We start from the raw sequence: 18,483 nt of genomic DNA, 5'->3' as shown, positions 1-18,483 counted from the left end.
CTTGCTACACACCCTCCCAGTTACTCTCCCCCTAATGAGACAGCCCGCTCTCTCCCTCCACTCTCTCTTTTTGTGTCCATTTTGCCAGCTTCTAGCCCCCTCCACCCTCTCATCTCCCCTCCAGGACGGAGATGCCAACATAGTCTCACGTGTCCACCTAATCCAAGAAGCTCACTCCTCACCAGCATCCCTCTCCAACCCATTTGTCCAGTCCAATCCATGCCTGAAGAGTTGGCTTCGGGAATGGCTCCTGTCCTGGGCCAACAGAAGGCCTGGGGGCCATGACCACTGGGGTCCTTCCAGTCTCAGTCAGACCATTAAATCTGGTCTTATGAGAGTTTGGGGTCTGCATTCTACTGCTCTCCTGCTCCCTCAGGGGTTCTCTGTTGAGTTCCCTGTCAGGGCAGTCATCGGTTGTAGCCAGGCACCATCTAGTTCTTCTGGTCTCAGGATGATGCAGTCTCTGGTTCATGTGGCCCTTTCTGTCTCTTGGGCTCGTAATCACCTTGTGTCCTCGGTATTCTTCATCCTCCTTTGATCCAGGTGGGCTGAGACCAATTGATGCATCTTAGATGGGTACTTGCTGGCATTTAAGACCCCAGAACCCACTCTTCAAGGTAGGATGCAGAACGTTTTGCTAATAGATTTTATTATGCCAATTGACTTAGATGTCCCCTGAAACCATGGTCCCCAGACCCCTGCCCCTGCTACGCTGGCCTTCGAAGCATTCAGTTTATTCAGGAAACTTCTTTACTTTTGGTTTAGTCCACTGTGCTGACCTCCCCTGTATTGTGTGCTGTCTTTCCCTTCACCTAAAATAGTTACCTACTATCTAATCAGTGAATACCCCTCTCCCACCTTCCGTCCCTCCCTCCCTCCTCTCGTAACCACAAAAGAATGTTTTCTTCTCAGTTTAAACTATTTCTCAAGTTCTTATAATAGCGGTCTTATACAATATTTGTCCTTTTGCAACTTATTTCACTCAGCATAATGCCTTCCAGGTTCCTCCATGTTATGAAATGTTTCACAGATTCCTCGCTGTTCTTTATCGATGCGTAATATTCCATTGTGTGAATATACCATAATTTATTCATTCATCCGCTGATGGGCATCTTGGTTGCTTCCATCTTTTTGCTACGGTAAACAGTGTTGCAAAAAACGTGGGTGTGTATATATCTGTTCGTGTAAAGGCTCTTATTTCTCTAGGATATATTCCAAGGAGTGGGATTGCTGGATCGTATGGTAGTTCTATTTCTAACTTTAAAAAAAAAAAATTTAAAGAAGTGCCAAATTGATTTCCAAAGTGGTTGTACCATTTGACATTCCCACCAGCAGTGTAGAAGTGCTCCGATCTCTCCATAGCCTCTCCAACATTTATTATTTTGTGTTTTTTGGATTAATGCCAGCCTTGTTGGAGTGAAATGAAATCTTATTGCAGTTTTGATCTGCATTTCTCTAATGGCTAATAATCGTGAACATTTCCTCATGTATCTGTTAACTACCTGAATGTCTTCTTTAGTGAAGTATCTATTCATATCTTTTGCCCATTTTTTAATTGGGTTATTTGCCTTTTTGCAGTTGAGTTTTTGCAGTATCATGTACATTTTAGACATCAGGCGCTGATCAGAAATGTCATAGCTAAAAACTTTTTCCCAAACTGTAGGTAGTCTTTTTACTCTTTTGGTGAAGTCTTTGGATGATCATAAGTGTTTGATTTTCAGGAGCTCCCAGTTATCTAGTTTTTCTTCTACATTCTTTAAAAGGTTTTGTATACTGTTTATGCCATGTATTAGGGCTCCTAACATTGTCCCTATTTTTTCTTCCATAATCTTTATCGTTTTAGATTTTATATTTAGGTCTCTGATCCATTTTGAGTTAGTTTTTGTGCATGGAGTGAGGTATGGGTCTTGTTTCATTTTTTTTGCAGATGGATATCCAGTTATGCTAGCACCATTTGTTAAAAAGACTGTCTTTTCCCCATTTAACTGTTTTGGGGCCTTTGTCAAATATCAACCACTCATATGTGGATGGATTTATGTCTGGAGTCTCAATTCTGTTCCATTGGTCCATGTATCTGTTGTTGTACCAATACCAGGCTATTTTGACTACTGTGGCGGTATATTAGGTTCTAAAATCAGGTAAAGTAAGGCCTCCCACTTTGTTCTTCTTTTTCAGTAATGACTCATTTATCCGGGGCCTCTTTCCCTTCCATATGAAATTGGTGATTTGTTTCTCCATCTCATTAAAGAATGTCCTCGGGATTTGGATCAGAATTGCATTAAATGTATAGATCGCTTTTGTTAGAATAGACATTTTTATTAAGTCTTCCTATCCATGAGCAAGGTATGTTCTCCCACTTACGTAAATCCCCTTTGCTTTCTTGCAGAAGTGTACTGTAGTTTTCTTTGTATAAGTCTTTTATATTTCTGGTAAGATTTATTCATAAGTATTTTATCTTCTTGGGGGCTACTGTAAATGGCATTGACTTGCTGATTTCCTCTTCGAAGTTCTTTTTGTTGGTGTAGAGGAATCCAACTGATTTTTGTATGTTTATCTTGTATTCCGATACTCGGAAAATCCTTTTTATTAAACTGTAAGGGTTTTCATGAATGAGCCCTGGTGATGCAGTAGTTAAATGCTCGATTGCTAATTGAAAGGTTGATGGTTCAAATGCACCAGGGGCTCCACGAAACAAATGACCCGCGCAATCTGTTCTTGGAAGGATCACAGCACAGAGAACCCTATGGGACAGTTCTCCTCTGTTCCTGTAGAGTTGCTATGAGTCAGTCACCAACAGCACACAACAACAAAAAAGGGTTTTAATTCCTGTTTTTAGAACCATCTGTGTGTGTCTTAACCCTCGCTGGTTTTTCTATCCTTCAGTTAACTGCCCTAACCCGTCAGGCCCTCGTCTGTCAGTGGCTTTGGCCGCGTAAAGCCCGCATCCTCTGCAAAATCTGCCACCTCCCTGTGCCGTCCATCTTCCTGAACTGAACATACACCGACCTGCCCAAATCAGCAGAAGGTCGATCCGCAGGTACGCTAACTCAGCGGTCGGGATAAGACACTGGTGCCGTGAGGGTGTGGTGATGACGAACGTTTGAAAGGGGACTTTCCAAGTGATTAGTACATTAATAACTATTTTCACATGATGGTGACTTTTTGCCTCCCTACCCAAAAACGCAATTCCGCCGACTCCTGGACTGCCTGTTCTACGTTAGTCTTCAAAGGTCATTATCGAAGTCTCTAAGCCCTTGGAGTCTGTGGACTCCTACAGCTTTGCCCATCTCCTCCACTTTATCATTTTACAGCTGAGAAGACCAACGTCTAGAGAGAAGGTGCGACTTGTCCTAAGACATGCGAGAAGTTATCTTTCAAAGGAACTGTCTAGTAAAGAACAAAGCTTCGGGGTCAGAAAGACATGGATTCTAATCCCAGCTGTCTCTCAGTACCTGCTGCAACCTTGTAGAACCTCAATTTCCTTATCCATAACATACGGTCAATAGTAACAGTAGAGCCCACATTGGTGGGAATAGTAATGAGAATGTATGCGAGACATGCAGCACACTGCCTGGCCTATGGTAAGTGCTCAAGGCAAAAAGGGCTACAATCAAGATGGTGGCAGGAACCAGGTTTCCAGCCAAATCCACCATAGCTGAGACCCTCCATGTCCAATGATCTTAATAGGATGGCGGCCATAGAAAGAGCCATAGAAACAGCTTTGCTGTTAACGAGCTGACCCTGAACCATTCACTTGTTCAGCAAATGATATACCCACTGGCAAGCACAGTATCAGAGATTTAACAGTGAAACAAGACACAGCCCTGCCCTCAGTTTATACATGGTGATCTGCGCTAATGATGGAGAGGGATAAAGGACATCTCATCAGAAGCATGTGAAGACTAGAAGGGGCAGATTCCTGGAGGAGGGAAAATATAAGCTGAGACCCAAAGCATAGGCATTGAATTGTTTAAAGTTACTCTGTTCGACAAGGAGCCCTGGTGGTACAATGGCTAGGTACTTGGCTGCTAACTGAAAGGTTGACAGTTTGAACCCACCAGCAGCTCCGCAGGAAAAAGGCCTGGCGATCTGCTTCTGAGAAGATTACAGCCAAGAAAACCCTATGGGGCAGCTCTACTCTGTCACATGGGGTCACCCTGAGTCCTAATTGACTCAATGGTGCCTACCAATACACCATCCAATATGTTCGCCGCTAGCCATAGGCAGCTATTGAGCACTTGAAATGTGGCTAGTTCAAACCCGAGATGTGCTTTATCAGATTTCAAAAAATGAATACAAAAAAGGAATGTAAAATATCTCAATTTTTATCTTGATTACAAGTTGACGTGATAATATTTCGGATATATTAGGTTTAATGATATATCAATAAAATGAATTTCCCTGTTTTTCTTTTTTTACCTTTTTCAACGTGAATGACTGGAAAAATTTCAATTATATATGTAGCTCACATTTCTATTACATTGCATTGGTCTAAAAAGCAGAGAAAGGAAGTGTTTTGAGAAAATAGCATTTGTAAAGGCCTGGAAGCAAGAAATAATATGGCACTTCCCGCCCCTGGCCTCAATCCCACCAGGAAAAGGGTTAAGGGTGACCTCGAAGGCCCTTCTAGCTCCCATGGGCCAAGAGTTATGAAAAGAAACCAACCGTAGGGATAGGGTTAAGTAGCAACCAAAGGAGGACTAGGCCTGCTGGCTTGTCATCACAGGCAGAAAGGGCCCTGGCTGTGTGTTGGAGTCTCCCACTCCTCTGGGTCCAGGACGAGGAGGGACTTTCTTCCCCTCCATGGGGGGATGGAGCACCCTGCTTCTGATCTCCATTCCTCCTAGTCCTGGCTTGGTGCCTCCTCCCTGGAAGGTCACAGGGAGACTCCTACCTTCTGGGCTTCCTCGTGCTTCTCAAAGTTGACAAAGCCAAAGCCCCGGGAGTGGCCATTGTTGTCCTTCATCACCTTCACACTCAGCAGCTTCCCTGGGAAGGATCAACCTGGCTCAATGGAGAGTTGAGGAAGCCCCAGGAGGTCTCCCTACCTTCCCATGAGTCCTCAGGAAGCCGGAGGGTAGCCCTCCTCCCAGCCAGACCTGGGGATGGAAGAAAAGATAATGATACCTCCTCATCCCAGGCCTCAGGGCACACACCTACCAAACTGAGAGAAGAGGTCCTGTAGGCCCTGCTCATCCATGTCCACTTGGAGGTTCTTCACGTAGATGTTGGTGAACTCCATGGCCCGAGCCCTCAGCTCTGCCTCCCTTTCCCGTCGGGACTTGAAGTGGCCAACGAAGCTGTGAACAACAACAGGGTGGGCAGCTGCCAGCCATCAGCCATCTCCCTCCCCACCCCCGCATCACCCTCAGCCCTACTCAAGGCCTCCACATCCCTTATCAGGAAACTGGCTAGGGCGATCTCTTTAGAGGGAGCACATCCAAGACCCAAGCACCTCCCTCCAACAGCCAGGACTCTATGCTGCAGAGCTTGCCCCCAGCATAAGGTCAAGGAGACTTCACTCTTGTGACAAATAACACAGAACTCCTGCTGTATTCCAGGCAGCTCAGACCACAGGAGGCAGGGGCATGAACTTAGGAGTCAGGAAGGTGAGGGCTTGAATTCTGGATCTGCAGCTACCTAGCTGTACAGTCCTGGGTAAGTCACTTAACCTCTCTGAGCTTCAGTTTTTATTCCTGTAAAACTGGGAATCGAACTCATATCCTGTGGATTGGTTTACTCATTTAATATATACTGGGCACATTAGGAAAGCAGTAGTAAGCAAACGACACAGGGTCCATACCAGTGTTACTAAGGGGGCGGGGGCAACAGGGACCTGAGATACAACAGTAGTTTTTTAGATTGTCTATTATTTCCAAGTTCATGTACACACATCTAAGACAGTAACATAGATTAAGACAAAAGCCAAGCATAAGAAATTTTCATGGTTATCTATAGCACATTTAGCACAAAGCTGAAGCAGCCACCAAAAATTGAAGGAGACTGAGGCAAAGGTAAGCTTGAGCAAACTGCAGCTCACAAAGCTAGAACCCTCCTGAGAATCAAAACTGCGGGAGTTCTGTTAAATATATTTTACCACAAGGAAAAAAAAAAGTTAAAAAATAAATAAAAACTGAGGAAGAACTGCCAGAAGCAGATTCCCTTCAGCATCTGCATCCCAATCTTCCCATCTGTGAAATGGGGATGCTGCCACACTTAAATGTCTGAAGATGGCACGGGCCTTCCCATCACAAAATCCCTTGAAACGACACAAAAGGCTTCAGGAAAACTTCACAGCCACGCTGAGCAGGCTGGAAAGCAGGTGGAATCACTGTGTCTACTGATGACTTAGCCATTAGCCATTCCCTCTACTGAGCCATCCCCCAAGGCATGTTATCAGCCCCACTTTTACGTGAGGAAAACGAGTCCCCGAGTGCCTAAGTGACTCATTCAAGGCCAGGAGCAACACTGTCTGCTGTTCAGTGCCTGGTGCCTATTAGAGGGTGGCAGGTGGCATCAGTCCATACTTGGTGGCGCTATGATTCCATCCCTTCTGCCTTGGTTCCTCCCCTGGGCCCAGCCACTCACACTTTGCGGTCGTTCAGTAGCATCCCGTTCATGGTGCTGATGGCCTGCTGCGCGGCCTCGTGGGTCTCAAAATGGACGAACCCGAAGCCCCGGGAACCGTGCTCGTCACACACCACCTGAGCCACAGGAAGAAGGGCAGGGAGAGTGTCTGACAGAGTTCAGGTAGAAAACAATGGTAAAAGGGATAATGACTGGCATCCAAGCACTTGCTATCTGCACGTGAAAGACAATACTATGTCATACTTAGAACAGCCCCAACTTACAGATGGGCAACCAAAGCTGAAAGGCCAATTCACTAGCTTAAGATCACAGAGTAAAAACGGACAGTCTTCACCTTGAGCAGAGGTCTCACCTATACTACAGTCCACCTTTAAATTCTCCCTTAGGCGATGGGCAAAAAGATTAAATTCTAACTCCCACATTCCTGCGTCCTTGTTTCTTTTAGCCATTTAATGGTTTTAGTTCTCACATTTAGGTCCTTAATCCATTTTGAATTAGTTTTTGCATATGATGTGACGTATAGATCAGCTTCATGCTCCTGCAAATGGAAATCCAGTTTTCCCGGCGCCATTTATTAAAGAGACTCTACTGAAAGCAGCAACAAAAATAGACATATGTTTGCCAATGCTCACTGCAGCACTATTCACAGTAGCCAAGATGTGGAAGCTACCTAATGTCCATCAAGAGATGAATGGAGAAACAAAATGTGGTACACAGTGACAATGGAATACTACCCAGCCAGAGAGAAAAATGAAGTCCTGGTCCATGCTACACCATGGATGAACCCTGAAAACCTTATGCTGAGTGAAATTAAGCCAATCAGAAAAACGACAAACACCGTATGATCTCACCTATACGAAACAACAAGAATTGGCAAAGGTATAGAGACTAAAGTCTATTAATGGTTACCAGGCATAGGAAGTAAGGGAAAGGCAGAGCCATTGTTTATGAAGCGGTGGGTATTTGTTTACGGTGCGGGAAATCTGGCAATGACTGCAGGTGAGGGTTGCACATGATTAATGTAACTGATATCACCCAACTGTACACCTAAAAATGTTGAATTGGCAAATGTGTTAAATATATTTTTACAACAATAAAAAAAAAAGAGACTCTTTTTTTCCTCACAGAACGGAGTTAGCACCTGTTATGGATTGAATTGTGTCCCCACCCAAAATGTGTGTCAACTTGGCTAGGCCATGAGTCCTAGTACTGTGTGATTGTCTACCATTTTGTAATCTGATGTGATTTTCCTATGTGTTGCAAATCCTACCTCTGTGATGTTAATGAGGCAGGATTAGAGTCAGTTATGTTAATCAGGCAGGACTCAACCCAGAAAATTAAGTTGTATCTTCAATCAATCTCTTTTGAAATATAAAAGAAAGAAGTGAGCAGAGAGACAGGGGAACCTCATACCACCAAGGAACAAGAGCCAGGAAAACAGTGTGTCCTTTGGACCTGGGTCCCTGCACTGAGAAGCTTCTAGACTAGGAGAAGATTTATGACAAGGAGCTTCCCCCAGAGCCGACAGAGAGAAAGCCTTCTCTTGGAGTTGGCGCCCTCAATCTGTACGTCCAGCCTCCTAAACTGTGAGAGTATAAATTTCTCTTTGTTAAAGCCATTCACTTGTGGTATTTCTGTTATAGCAGCACTAGATAACTAAGACAGCACCCTTGTCAAAAATCAACTGACCATAGATATACAGGTTAATTTCTAGACTCTCAATTCTATTCTGTTGGCCTATATGTCTACCATTACACCAACACCAGACTGTTTTGACTACTATAGCTTTGTAATACGTTTTGAAATCAGGAAGTTTGAGTCTTCCTACTTTATTCTTCTTTTCCAAGGTGTCTTTGGCTACTTGGGACCCCTGCAGCCTTGTTTTTAAAAGCAAAGTAGAAACAACCTGAGTCTCCACCCAGATAGGACTGGTTATCAGGACATTCATACTACTCTATGTGCACCGCTGAGGAGAACGTGATTACAGGGCTGTGTGATTACACAGGTTACACAGCTGGCATGGAGTTATCTGATAGGTTACTGTTCTATGAAAGAGAAAAATCAAGCCCAACTTGGCTAAAGTGGAAGTTCTGAAACAGACACATGCAAAACTGTTAAAAGCAATTGTTTCCGGGGACTAGGGCTGGAAAAAAAAAAAAAAAAAATCAAAGGAATAGAACCGTCTCTTCTTACTTTATTGCCTTTCACACTGTTTAGACTTTACCACTTGATGTACGATTTCAACAAAAAATTAGTTTCAACTTTTCAAAAGATGCATAAACATCCTACTCTCATTCTGTAACCCTTCTGACTCAAGTTAGAAGTACACGTCTTGAAAACAGGACCTTCTAGTTCACGTAATTCATTCCCACCCCTCTGGTTGAACGTGCACTAAGACCAGTAACCCCAATCTCAGTGACTTTTCAAGGTGTGGACAGCTCCACTGATGCCTGCAGTCACTGCCCCAGCTCGCTTAAGGAGCATCTCCTGCCTACAAGACCATACCAGTCTCCCATCCTAGCTTCCACGCTGACCACTGGGATCCTCTTTCCAAAATGTAATCTGACCACATCCCTTTAAGACTTAACCCCTAGTAGCTTCTACTTTCTAAAGAACTGTATCAACTTGGCATTTGAGGCTCACCAGTTGGCCAGACATGACTTTCCTACACAACAAGTCCTACTTCCAAACCCTCACCATCACATGCCCCCCACCTCTCCAGCCCCAAACAGGGTCCTTCCACTTTCAACCCAAGACCTAGCTCTTCTATTCGGATTCAATGCATGTTGCCTAAGTCCCCACCCTGGGTCAAACACCTGCTAAGGGCATCATTTACCGATCTTGTCATATTTGCCATAACAGCCCTTCCAAGCAATTCTAACTTCTGAGCCCCAGCTGCCTTATTGGTGAAAGTGGGAATAACAACTTGTCCAAGATCAGCCAACCACAGGAAGTTACTTTTAGATGCTTTAATACCGTGCCAGGTACCCTTCCAAGGGCTATACGTGGATTAACTCAAATAATCACCTCACAACCACCCGATAAAGTGGGTTCTATCACTGCCCCTTTTAGAGGAAAGGTTGGAGGTTTGTGTCCACCCAGAAACACCTAGAAGAATGGCCTGGTGATCTGCTTCAGAAAAAAAGCCATTAAAAATTCCACGGAGCAGTTCTACTCTGATACACATGGGGTCACCATGAGTTGGAATCCACTTGACGGCAACTTTTTTTTTTTTTTTTTTTACTGGCAGCATGGAGAAGTGAGGCAACTAGCCCAAGTTCACACAGCAGGTGGAAGAAGCACGATCTGAACCCAGAAGTTTGGCCCCAAATTCCACAGTCTGACTCACTATGTCATGCTGCCTCTCTGCTAAGCAGCTGGGATCTGCATTTGGGTGGCCCAACTCCAGGTCTAGTCCTCTTCCCACCATGCTACAGAAACCTCTCCTGACCAGCCATGTGCTTCTCTCCCCCTTGGGCCTCTGACTACACTCGTCATTACACTTTTCCCTCAGGGCCCAATTTCTGGTTATTCCTACAAGTCTTGCCATCTTCAATCAGCATGAGAACTCCTCAAGGGTAGGGACCACAACAGGGCTTCATTAGACCTGCAAAGGCTTGCCTGGGTAATGCAGGCTTTCTAGTCAACCCTCCATGGCCCAGAGAAAGCCTCAAGGCCTGGATAAGGGGAAAAGACATACTGTGCCCTGCTAAACTGGCTTCAACTAAGCCGGCAAGTGGACTCAAACATAACAAGGATTGTTAGGATGGCACAGGACTGGGTAATATTTTGTTACGTCATGCTAAGGTCTCCATGAGCTGGAACCAACTAGATCGCAACTAACAACAAGTTGGCAAATATGTTGGTTCAAATTCTGACTCTACCACTCACACTCGACCCTTCCATGTAACCGTGGACAAGTAACCCCACCTCTCTGAGTCTCTTGCTTCAATTTAACTCAGGGATCCTACTATTACAACTTAAGGGGCTGCTGTGAGGAATTCAATGAGGCTGTGGATGCAGAAAACTGAGCACACAGGAAGTACTTGATAAATCTGCTATTACTGTTAAGAACTTAATAACTAAGGAGTCTCTCTCTCCTTTGGTCCTCAAAGACAGGAGACGGCCCCTTCTGTCTCTCTATCGTGGAGAGCCCTTCGCACGTTACTGCACCTCTCTCCAAGCCTCAGTCTCCTCCTCTGAGTCACAAGGATAGTCCCTCATTCAAAGGGAGGCTGAGACAAATATTGCACGATCCCACTTTTATAAGAATAGATCATCCAGCGACCAATATTCCTTGTAGTTACCAGGGAGGGGGCTGTGAGGGGAGGGGAAATCACACTCTAGATGAGATACTATTTTTGGTGATGCGAAAAGTGGCACCAAATGTGGGTGTAGCAGGTACAGCTTGATCAAAGTGAATGATGTTACTAAGAAGTACTCAAAAGGATTCTGACATACATAATCTGGCAACACCACCAACAATGACCAGAAAACAAGCATGTGGTCACATCAAGTATGTGTATAGGCATTTACATATACAGGTAAGTACAGGCGTTGTGTATCATATGTGCCCAGATAGAAGTTTCTATATGTACTTGTAAGTACAGATATCTGTGTGCAGCCACATATATGCACAGAAGGTACAAACACTCCTCAGATATAACCAAACACCTTGCAAGACTGGCTTTCTAGGTTTGAAAGCTTAGGACCATAGTCTCATGGGACAACTCAGTCAAGTGGCATAATAAAGTTCACGAAGTGCATGTTCTGCATCCTAGTGAAGTGAGTAGTGTCTGGGGTCTAAAAGTTTGTGAGCAACCATTTAACATACAACTGTTGGTCTCTATTTGTCAGAAGCAAAAGAATAAGAAGAAAATCAGAGTCTCAGAGAAGAAACAAGTCTACAGGACTAATAGCCTACATGAGCCACAGCTTCATCTACCCTGAGACCAGATGAACTAGATGGTGCCGGGCTACCACTACCGACTGTTCTGACCAGGGCCACAACTGTAGAACAAAATTCAAATTCTTAAAAAAGGCCAGAATACTGGACCAGTTGAGACCAGAGGACTCCCTGAGACTATTACCCTGAGATACTCCTTAAACCCTGAACTGAAACTATCCCGCAAGATCACCTTTTAGCGAAATAACGCAGTGGCACACAAAATAAAGAATATTATCTGTATATATGGTGCTCTACTAAAAAACTATATGAGAATGTAAAATGGTACAACCACTTTGGAAATCGATTTTGCGCTTCCTTAAAAAGCTAGAAATAGAACTACCATACGATCCAGCAATCCCACTCCTTGGAACATATCCTAGAGAAATAAGAGCCTTCACATGAACAGATACGTGCACACCCATGTTTACTGCTGCACTGTTTACAATAGCAAAAACATGGTAGCAACCAAGGTGCCCATGAGCAGATGAATGGATAAATTATGGTATATTCACACAATGAAATATTATGCATCGATAAAGAACACTGAGGAATCTATGAAACATTTCATAACGTGGAGGGACCTGGAAGGCATTATGCTGAATGAAATTAGTCAGTTGCAAAAAGACAAATATTGTATAAGACCACTATTATAAGAACTTGAGAAACAGTTTAAACTGAGAAGAAAACATTCTTTTGTGGTTACAAGATGGGGAAGGAGGGAGGGTAAGAGAGGGGCATTCACTAATTAGTAGATAAGAGCTACTTTAGGTGGAAGAAAAGACAGCACACAATACAGGACAGGTCAGCACAATTGGACTAAACCAAAAGCAAAGAAGTTTCCTGAATAAACTGAATACTTCGAAGGCCAGCGTAGCAGGGGCGGGGGTCTGGGGACCATGGTTTCAGGGACATCTAAGTCAACTAGCATCATAACATCTATTAGGAAAACATTCTGCATCCTACTTTGAAAAGTGGCATCTGGGGTCTTAAACACTAGCAAGTACCCACCTATGATGCATCAATTGGTCTCAAACCACCTGGATCAAGGAAGAATAAAGAACACCAAGAACACGAGGTAATTACAACGAGCCCAAGAGACAGAAAGGGCCACATGAACCAGAGACCTACATCATCCTGAGACCAGAAGAACTAGATGGTGCCCGGCTACAACCGATGACTGCCCTGACAGGGAACACAACAGAGAACCCCTGAGGGAGCAGGAGAGCAGTGGGATGCAGACCCCAAATTCTCATAAAAAGGCCAGACTTAATGGTTTGACTGAGACTGGAAGGACCCCAGTGGTCATGGCCCCCAGGCCTTCTGTTGGCCCAGGACAGGAACCATTCCCGAAGCCAACTCTTCACACATGGATTGGATTGGACAATGGGTTGGAGAGGGATGCTGGTGAGGAGTGAGCTTCTTGGATCAGGTGAACACTTGAGACTATGTTGGCATCTCCGTCCTGGAGGGGAGATGAGAGGGTGTAGGGGGTTAGAAGCTGGTGAAATGGACATGAAAAGAGAGAGTGGAAAGAGAGAGAGCGGGCTGTCTCATTAGGGAGAGAGTAATTGGGAGTGTTGCAAGGTGTATATGGGTTTTTGTGTGAGAGACTGACTTGATTTGTAAACTTTCACTTAAAGCACAATAAAATTTAAAAACAAAACAAAACTGTAAGGCCAATGAGTCAACACTTACTCTAAAGCAAAAATAAGAAGCGGACAGGGAAACTAGTGTACTAGAAATGGAACAACCAGAACACAACTGGAGAATGTTGACGCAGTGTGAAAAATCTAACTAATGTCACTGAACAATCTGTATAGAAATTGTCAGATGGGAACCTAATTTACTATGTAAACTTTCCCCCAAAACACAGTAAAATATTTAAAATAAAATAAACTAACTTGGACAACAACTGAAAAAACAACAAACGAAGGGAGTTTGTCAAGCCCAGTTGAGAACTCAAGGATTATGCCTGGCACATAGTAGGTGCTCAAATAGGAGATCTGCCATAGAGATCACCATGAGTCCCCCAAGCCTCCCCAGAAGAATGAGCACTCCAAAGGCTACAAGCGAACTGGCCATTCTAATGACATCTATGAGCAAAACACCCAGGTTTAAGCCTTCTGGTGAGGCACTGACTAACTTGCTGTATGATCTGATTCCAATTTTCTCATATACACAGAGAAATCAAAAGAACCCTTGTCAAATGATAACACATCCATTTGGTCAACAAGTATTTACTGAGTACCTACTATGTGTCAGGTCTTATTCCAGATACAACAATACGGTGATGAATAAGAACAAGCTCACTGCTTTCGTGGAGCTTATGTTCTAGAACAAGAAAAATCTTTAATCAAATGTGTGGTCCACTGACAGCCTTGATGGCACCAATTAATGGGCTCCTTATCTCCATACCTTTTGACCTGTAACTTTCTACTTCCCTCTCATTCTGCATTTGGGCTGGCCTTGGAACTTGGGTTGGCCAAAAGTATACTGCAGAAGTGAGGGTCTGCCAATTCCATGCTTAGCCCTCAAGAGGCCCAGTGAGCTTCTACTCTGTCTTCTGGAACCCTGTCACTGCCATGAGAATAGCCTAGGCTAGTCTGCTGGAGGAGAAAAGACCACAGTGAGGCGAGTGGAGATGCCCCAGCTGACAGCCAGCCAATCCCCAGAAGGAGAGCCATCCAGCCAACCTCGGTGGACATATGAGAGAGCCCAGCCAAAATCAAAAGAACCGCCCAGCTGAACTTAGCCCCAACTGCCAAGTAAAGAATTATAAGCTAAATAAATGGTTGTCATTTATAGCCACGAAGTTTTGGGGTGATCTGTTACACAGTGAGAGCTAACTGACACACAGGTAACCTCTGACAGTGTTATGAATACTGAAAGAACAGGTACCATTCAGGTGCTTGCTGTGCCTGGAGCTTTACAGGAGCAAACAAAAAAACATAGCTGTTGAGTCGATTCCAACTCATGGTGACCTTACAGGACAGAGTAAAATTGCCCCGCGTGATTTCCAAGGAGTAGCTGATGGATCTGAACTGCTGACCTTTTGGTTAGCAGCCGAGTTCTTAGCCACTGCACGGGGAAAGTGTAAGACATAAAGTTGAGAACCACAACAAAAAAATAAAGTGAGATGTGGCTTGGCATCCCACTACCGCACAGCTATCTGGCACAGGACCTTCCAAACAGGTACACCCACCTTGCAAGAAAGGATGTTCCCAAAAGTAGAGAAGGTATCGTATAAGGCTTTGTTGTCAATGGAGTCCTCTAGGTTCTTGATGAAGATGTTTCCCACACCCGACTTGCGAAGTCCTGGGTCTCGCTGGGACCACATGATACGGATGGGCTGGCCTTTGATCACCTCAAAGTTCATTGTGTCCAGGGCCCGCTCCGCTGGACAGGAGGAGGAGAGAAAGGAGCAAGTTTAGGGGATTTTCTTTCCTTTAGCCACCAGGGACAGCCTTCATATCAATTGGGAGCCAAGACTCATTGTTTGAGTTTCACCTGAGATGAGAGCCTGAAGGCTCAGGAAGAATAAGCAGAAAAAATTAATGTATATGGTGCTCCTCCCACCTTTGATCTCATTCAACTCCACTGTAGCCGCAGGAGCATGGATTTCTATCCCCATTTTACACATGGGAAAACTGAGGCTCAGATAGGCACAAGGTCAGTGGCAAAGCTAGGCCACTCTGCCCTCTAAAGCATATTGAGTGGATAGGAGGGGTCTATATGACATGGGGTAGCAGCAGTTTGAGAAAATTAAAGCTCAGAGAAGCTGAACAGCAGAGCTGAGGTTTGTATCCAAGCAGTGGCTTTGGGGACATGAACTTTACCTCTCTGAGCCCATTTCCTCACCTGTAAAGTGGAGACAATGATGACATTACCTACTTTTCCCCATCTGCCAAAGGGTATCCCACCTACCTCCAGATTGTCGGATAGACTGAAAATTAAATACGGTGCGCAAGGTGCTTTACACTTTGTGCCTGGCACAAAAATAGGTGTTAGATACACGGTACCAGTTACTGTCAAGTCCGTGGCAATTCATGGCGACTCTGTGCGTCAGCAGAACTGTGTTCCACAGGGTTTTCAATGGCTGATTTTTCAGAAGTGGGTCGCTAGGCATTTCTTCCAAGCAACTTCCGGATGGACTCAAACCCGCACTACCCAGGGACTCCTTGGTAAAACGTTGTTGTTGTGTGCCATTCAGTCAACGCTGACCCGTAGCAACCCAATCTGACAGAGAAGCGGTGCCCCATAGAATTTCCTAGGCTATTTAATCTTTATGGGAGCCCTGGTGGTGCAGTGGTTAAGAGTTCAGGCTGCTAACCAAAAGGTGGGCAGTTTGAATCCACCAGCTGCTCCTTGAAAACCCTATGGGGGCAGTTCTACTCTGTCCCATAGGGTCGGTATGAGTCGGAATTAACTGATGGCAACAAGTTAATCTTTATGAGAGCAAATCACCAGGTATTTTCTCCTGCGAAGCTGCTGGGTGGGTTGAACTGCCGACCTTTCGGTTACCAGCTGATCTCTTAACTGTTGTATCACCAGGTAGTGTGTCTGAAACCAGCAGCCTATGCCCATTCTTCTGTCACTACTACAGCCTGTCCCTTCTCCCACTGCCCTATCAGCACAGGAAACACACTGTCCATTGTTTCAGAGGCAGGGAGGGGGTCTGTGGGGAACCCAGTGGAAAAAGCTTCAGAATCTAAGTTCTTGGCATTAAAAAAAGTTGCCATCGAGTTGATTCCGACTCAGAGCAACCCTACAAGACAGAGTACAACTGCCCAACAGTGTTTCCAAGGAGTGCCTGGTGGATTCAATCTGCCGACCTTTTGGTTAGTGGCCATCCTCTTAATCACTACGCCACTAGGGTTTCTGTCCTTGGCTTAGTCCTGCCATAAATCACAGTGGCAAAATCCCTCCTCTCTGGAGCTCAGTTTCCCCATCTATGAAGTGGAGCAAAAAAGATAGGTCCTGCTTCACTCACAGGACTCTAAAAGAGGAGGGAGGAGGAAGTGCTGGGGTAAAACACAGCCAAGGGGAAGGCTCCCTGCAATCCAGTCCAGTCACCCACTGGGAAACAGGCTCTGCAGAACAATCCCTGCCCCCAGGAAGCCCCCAACTCAGAGGAACCGCCCCATCCACCCAGAAGACATGGAGCTAGGGTGCCCTCTTTTGGACCTGGCTGGGACAAGCCTTTTTTTGGTTGTTTCCGGAATCTCTGCACATTATAGCTACTGCTATTTTTCTGAAGTTATTCCTTACTGACTGCTTACTACATGATAAAGGAGATACTTTATAACCTCCAGTTGTGCAATCTTCCCATGTCATCGGGGAATAAGTCCTAGCCCGTTTTTAGAGATGAAGAAACTAGGTGCCGGCATAGTGATGCCTTACTCAAGATCACAGCCTAGCGGTACAGCCCGAGCCCAAAGGAGTGCTCTTAATCTTTACCCACCCGCTCTTAACAGACGTGCACGCAGGCCCATCTGATGAACTGTAATCTCTCCTATCAGCTCTGAGAAACCCGTTTTAGAGCCCGAACATGGAGGAGGCTTTTTGAAGCTTCGGAGGTGGAGGCGCTTGGTGCAGACCTCAAGTCACGCTACCCCTAAAGGCCCCAGGCCCAGCCCTCCTGGCGTCCCCACTCGCCAGCTATGCCGTCTTGGGCTTCTTTCTCACCAGGTGCTCACCCTCACAACCACTCTACGAGGCAGTTACGTCCCCTATTTCTCAGAAAGGCAACTAATGCTCAGAGTGGGTGAGCAACCCTTCCAAACTCACACAGCTGCTGGGTCTCTATCCCAAGTCTGCCTGACCCCGACGCTCTCTGCTTCCCCTTGGCCTAATTGTTTCTCATCTGTAAAATGGGACAATACCAGTAAAACACACAGTAGGAACCCACGAATGGCTACTTCCTGTCTCAGGAGCAGGGCCGCTTCCAACGCCCAGTGTCTCTGGATCTAGCTTCCTTAGCTGCAAAATGGAAACCACAGGAGAAGCTGGAGATGCAAGTGGCCGAGGCAGGCGGGAAGCCAGCCGCGAACGCCGTCCGTCCGTCCGTCCGTCCATCGGTCGGTCGGTCGGTCCCCTCTCCCCCGGGCTCACCGTCGGCTGGCTGCTGGAAGTTGATGTACGCGTAGCGCAGCGAGCGGCGGGTGGCCACGTCGCGGCACACGCGGATGGACAGGATCGGGCCGGCGGGCAGGAACTTCTCGTAGAGCATGGCCTCGGTCACGTCGGCGTGCAGGTCGCCCACGTAGAGCGAGGCCAGCGGGTACCCCGGGCCGCTGGCGTTCATGGCGGGCGGCGCGGAGGGGCGAGGAGGACCGGCTCACCGAGCGAACCCCGCGCTCCGAGGACCGCCCCCTGCCCGACGGCGCCCGGATCTGCTGACGCCGGCGGCAACCCGGGAAGCGGAGCGCGCAGGGCAGCGCGGGGGTCTCTCCCTCGCCAGCGCCGGCCCGCCCCTTCTTTAAGGACCCCGGGCCCTGCGGGCCAATCACGGGCGCGCTAGCCCCGGAACTCCTGCCCTCCCCCCGGACCGCACGTGGGACCCCTCTGCGTTCTAGAAGCTTCAGGTGGGGGTTTCTCTGACCCTGCCCGGGGAGGCGGGGAAAGCCCTCAACCTGGCGGAATAGAGCTGCGGGGTCCAGGGTGGGCTCCGAGACCCTCTCAGCGCAGAAAGGGCGGAGGACTGGGGTGGCAGGAGACTGGGGCTGTAACCTCAGCCTTTGAGTACGTCATTACCTTTTCGGGCCCGTTTTTTCTGTAAAACATGGACGATCCCTCTAGGATTAAAGGAGACCGTGGTTTTTAATGCATGTTTCAAGTACAAAACCCACTGTCCTGGAGTCAATTCTGGCTCGTAGGGACTCTACAGGATAGAGTGTAACTGCCGCATAAGGTTTCCAAGGCTGTAATCTTTATAGAAACAGACTGCC

General features: G+C 46.2%; 2 protein-coding genes across 22 annotated transcripts in view; one reads left to right on the top strand and one right to left on the bottom strand.

The window, feature by feature from the left end:
- TOMM34 (translocase of outer mitochondrial membrane 34) overlaps positions 1–12,179 on the top strand; it is a 44,824-nt gene extending 32,645 nt beyond the window's left edge. For 2 of the 3 annotated variants that reach the window (XR_010319291.1, XR_010319289.1), the window contains one exon: positions 2,884–5,161. The gene's annotated coding sequence lies outside the window, so the exon portion shown is untranslated. Of the gene's footprint in view, positions 1–2,883; positions 5,162–11,445 lie in introns of those variants that run through there. The other variant, XR_010319290.1, reaches the window with a different exon arrangement.
- The window catches only part of PABPC1L (poly(A) binding protein cytoplasmic 1 like), a 50,205-nt gene extending 32,332 nt beyond the window's left edge, over positions 1–17,873 (bottom strand). For 10 of the 19 annotated variants that reach the window (XR_010319288.1, XR_010319287.1, XR_010319286.1 and 7 more), the window contains exons 1-5: positions 17,648–17,869; positions 14,739–14,932; positions 6,589–6,704; positions 5,161–5,300; positions 4,895–4,989 (exon numbers count right to left, since the gene is read on the bottom strand). Coding sequence is in view for 13 of the 19 variants with exons in the window: in XM_010591711.3 (XP_010590013.1) it covers positions 4,895–4,989; positions 5,161–5,300; positions 6,589–6,704; positions 14,739–14,932; positions 17,648–17,840 (738 nt within the window). In the remaining 6 variants the exon portion in view is untranslated. Of the gene's footprint in view, positions 1–4,894; positions 4,990–5,160; positions 5,301–6,588; positions 6,705–14,738; positions 14,933–17,418; positions 17,626–17,647 lie in introns of those variants that run through there. The other 9 variants (XM_064276124.1, XM_064276123.1, XM_023550275.2 and 6 more) reach the window with 5 other exon arrangements.
- Positions 17,874–18,483: the final 610 nt, after the last annotated feature.

The sequence above is a fragment of the Loxodonta africana genome, chromosome 24, assembly GCF_030014295.1.
Source record: "Loxodonta africana isolate mLoxAfr1 chromosome 24, mLoxAfr1.hap2, whole genome shotgun sequence".
NCBI classification, from domain to species: Eukaryota; Metazoa; Chordata; class Mammalia; order Proboscidea; family Elephantidae; genus Loxodonta; species Loxodonta africana.
The sequence above is the reverse complement of the archived record's forward strand: the minus strand, read 5'-3'. Positions and strand labels throughout refer to the sequence as shown.